At 66.7% G+C, this 3,957-nt stretch overlaps 1 protein-coding gene across 1 annotated transcript; it reads left to right on the forward strand.

The window, feature by feature from the left end:
• Positions 1–259: 259 nt before the first annotated feature.
• On the forward strand, positions 260–3,957 carry LOC308068527 (protocadherin alpha-3-like; the record flags this gene model as incomplete). The annotated part of the gene is made up of 1 exon (XM_080399313.1): positions 260–3,957. The coding sequence occupies one exon, from the start codon at positions 260–262 to the stop codon at positions 2,969–2,971; it is 2,712 nt and encodes a 903-aa protein (XP_080255439.1). The 3' UTR covers positions 2,972–3,957.

Here is a 3,957-nt window from a genome sequence, read left to right on the forward strand (position 1 = left end):
CAGCCGAGCGAGCGGGGAGGTGGCCGGCGCGGGTCCGCGGTCGCTATCGGGGAGCGTGCGAGGCGGCGGAGCAGCACACGGTGTCGCTGCAGGCTCAGGAACGGCGGCGGAGCGGCGCGTCGGCTCCGCCCCGGTGCGGCGGAGAGCCCGGCTGTGAGCGCGGGGGGGGCGGCGCGGCGCGGGGCGGTCAGCAGAGCCGGCGCGTCCGGGCGGCGGCGGGGAGCCGTGCGGGGCCCGTGCGGGAAGGGCGGCAGGTGCGATGGGCGTGTGGTGGGCGCCCGCGTTGCGGGTGCTGGTGCTGCAGGCGGCCTGGGCGCTGGGCGGCGGGCAGGTGCGCTACTCGGTGCCGGAGGAAGCCAAGGCCGGGACGGTGGTGGGCCGCCTGGCGCAGGACCTGGGCCTGGAGGCGGGCGAGGCGGAGGCGCGGCGTCTGCGGCTGGTGGCGCAGGGCCGGCGGGCGAGCGTGGAGGTGAGCGGGGCGAGCGGGGCGCTGGTGGTGAGCTCGCGGCTGGACCGGGAGGAGCTGTGCGGGAAGAGCGCGCCGTGCGCCCTGCGCCTGGAGGTGCTGGTGGAGCGGCCGCTGCGCGTCTTCCACGTGGAGCTGGAGGTCACCGACATCAACGACAACGCCCCGCTCTTCCCCGCCGCCCGCAAAAACCTCAGCATCGCGGAATTCACCACGCTGCCGGGGTCCCGGTTCCCGCTGGAGGGCGCGTCGGATGCAGATATCGGAGCCAACGCGCAGCTCTCCTATGCGCTCAGCCCCAATGAGCACTTTACGCTCGATGTTAAGTCATCTGATGAAAATAGGAAATCCCTTTTCCTGGTTCTTGCGAAACCGCTGGACCGCGAGTCGGTGGCAGTGCACCGTCTGGTGCTGACGGCGAGTGACGGGGGCCGGCCGCCGCTGACGGGCACGGTGGAGCTGGTGATTTCGGTGCTGGATGCCAACGACAACGCGCCCCAGTTCAACCAGTCGGTGTATAAAGCGCAGCTGCCGGAGAGCGCTGCCGAGGGGACGCTGGTGGCGCGGGTGAATGCCACGGATCCGGACGAGGGAGTCAATAAGGACTTTTCTTACAGCATCGTCAGTTTGGATCCTGCCGGTAACAGAGCCCTTTTCACCATTGATCCTAAGACGGGTGAGATCCGTCTGACGGGCGCCCTGGACTTTGAAGACGTGCAGTTACACGAGATACAAATCGAAGCGAGAGACAAAGGCTCCCCCCCGCTGTCGGGTCACTGCAGCGTGGAGCTGGAGGTGCTGGACGTGAACGACAACGCGCCGGAGGTGTGGGTGACGTCGCTGTCGGTGCCGGTGCCGGAGGACGCGGCGGTGGGGACGGTGGTGGCAGTGCTGAGCGTGTCGGACCGGGACTCGGGGGCGAACGGTCGCGTGCGGTGCGCGGTGTGGCCGGTGTCGCCGTTCGGGCTGGTGGCGACGTTCGCGGGCTCGTACTCGCTGGTGCTGCGGGAGGCGCTGGACCGCGAGCGGGTGTCGGAGTACGAGGTGGAGGTGCGGGCGGAGGACGGCGGGGCGCCGCCGCTGCGCGCCAGCCGCGGGGTGCGCGTGCCGGTGTCGGACGTGAACGACAACGCGCCGGCGTTCGCGCAGGCCGTGTACACGGTGCTGGCGCGGGAGAACAACGCGGCGGGCGCGGAGCTGGCGCGGCTGTGGGCGCGGGACCCGGACGAGGCGGGCAACGGGCGCGTGAGCTACTCGGTGGCGGAGGGCGGCGGCGGCGCGGTGTCGGGCGGGGCGTGGCGGTCGGCGTCGAGCTACGTGTCGGTGGACGCGGAGAGCGGTCGGCTGTGGGCGCTGCAGCCGCTGGACTACGAGGAGCTGCAGGTGCTGCAGTTCGAGGTGCGGGCGGTGGACGCGGGGGAGCCGCCGCTGTGCGGCAACGCGACGGTGCAGCTCTTCGTGGTGGACGAGAACGACAACGCGCCGGCGCTGCTGCCTCCTGCCGGCGGCGGGCCGGGCCCCGGGGCCGCGGGCGAGGCGGCGTCGGGGCCGGGCTCGGGGGCGCTGTGGGCGTGGGCGGCGTGGGGGGCGCCGGCGGGGCAGGTGGTGGCGAAGATCCGCGCGGTGGACGCGGACTCGGGCTACAACGCGTGGCTGCGGTACGAGCTGTGGGAGCCGCGGGGGAAGGGCCCGTTCCGCGTGGGGCTGTACAGCGGCGAGGTGAGCACGGCGCGGGCGCTGGAGGAGGCAGACGGCCCGCGGCAGCGGCTGGTCATCGTGGTGCGGGACCACGGGGAGCCGGCGCGCTCGGTCACGGCCACGCTGAGCGTGTCGCTGGTGGAGGGCGCCGAGGCGGCTCTGGCGGCCGCGGGCTCGTCGTCTTCGGGGCCGGGGCTGCGTGCGGCGCCGGGCGCGGAGGGCGACGCGTCGGCGTCGGCGGCGACGAACGTGTGGCTGGTGGTGGCCATCTGCGCGGTGTCGAGCCTGTTCCTGCTGGCCGTGGTGCTGTACGGGGCGTCGCGGTGGGCGCCGCGGGCGGCCGTGCTGTCGGGTCCCGGGCCGGCGACGCTGGTGTGCGCCAGCGAGGTGGGGAGCTGGTCGTACTCGCAGCGCCAGAGCCGGAGCCTGTGCGTGACGGACGGCGCGGGCAAGAGCGACCTGATGGTTTTCAGCCCCAACTTCCCACCGCCGCCCGGCCCCGCGGCGAAGGAGACGCAGCCGGAGCCGCCCGCTCTGCTGGACACGGTCAGTGCCCCCCCTTCCCCGCCCCTTCCCGCGACGCCCCTGCCCCTCTGTCGCCCTTTTCGCCCGCCCCCCTGGCCGGCGGTGGCGGTGGCCGTGCTCAGCCCCCGATGCCCGAGGGTGGTGGTCGCTGGGCAGGTGCTGGAGGCTCCTGACGGGACCGTTGCACCTGCCTTTGTGTCCTTGCCGGAGCCCCTTGACTCTTGGGGTACGGGAGGAATGAAGATCTGGCCGCACCCTGCAGCAGTTCTTGTCCACAGCTGAGGTTTGCTTATCAGCGTTTGGGTTTTTCTGTCAGAGGCTGGAATGAACGCCATTGCTGTTTAGAGCTGTTGCGACATGACCTTTAGGAAGAGTATTGCTCCCAGGGCTGCCCCATTTCCATCTGAGCTGGTTGAGGCATTGCCGAGCATGAAGAGTCCGCAGTAGAGCATCTGCCTGATATTGTGTGTGTGATGCCTTTCTGTGTTCTTTATGTTGCTGTCATTGATGGGAAGGGTAAGCCAAAGTAGGTTTGAGCCCTGAGGTGGGAAAGGAAGCTGTGTCATGTCCCAGAGATGAATGTGGTAGTGGCATGAGTAGGGCCTGGACCATGTCGTGATGTGAAAGATGACTTTAAGCTGTGGTAAGACTTGTCTGCAGGAACTAGTAATCCTTGGGAAGACCATAGGCCATGTCCTAATATGGTAAGTATGGGAGATGATGTATTTGTCTTGATCATCTATGTGCCAGAGGAGAGGAATGTAGTATGCCTAGAGGAAAGCATGGGGCAGGATGGCCATAAAGGATTCTTTTAACGATGATTGTTTCCCAGGCTCCAAGGGACTGGAGATGGAGGCCATCTGGATCTTGAGACAGTGTGTGTTACTGAGATGCCCACAATATCCTTGTGGTGTGTTGTCCTTGGCTGGATGCCAGGTGCCTCCTCGAACTACTGTGTCATTCCTATCCACAGTCAAACACAGGGAGAAAATGAGCTGAAAAAACCCCACTTGTGGTCCAAGATAAGGAGTCATCAGTAAAGTATCTGCCTGACACTGTGTGTGTGTGATGCCTTCATATGTTCTTAATGTTGCTGTCGTTGATGGGAAGGGTAAGTAAAAGTAGGTTTGAGCCTTGAGGTGGGAAAGGAAACGGTGTCATGTCCCAGAGGTGAATGTGGCAGTGGCACTGAGTAGGGCCTGTCTCTGTCCGTGTCAGAAGTTGCACTTGTGGAATCAAAGGAAAGCAAAAGGAGTTATTTTCTACCT

The sequence above is a fragment of the Falco punctatus genome, assembly GCF_963210335.1.
Source record: "Falco punctatus genome assembly, chromosome: 8".
Classification (NCBI taxonomy): Eukaryota; Metazoa; Chordata; class Aves; order Falconiformes; family Falconidae; genus Falco; species Falco punctatus.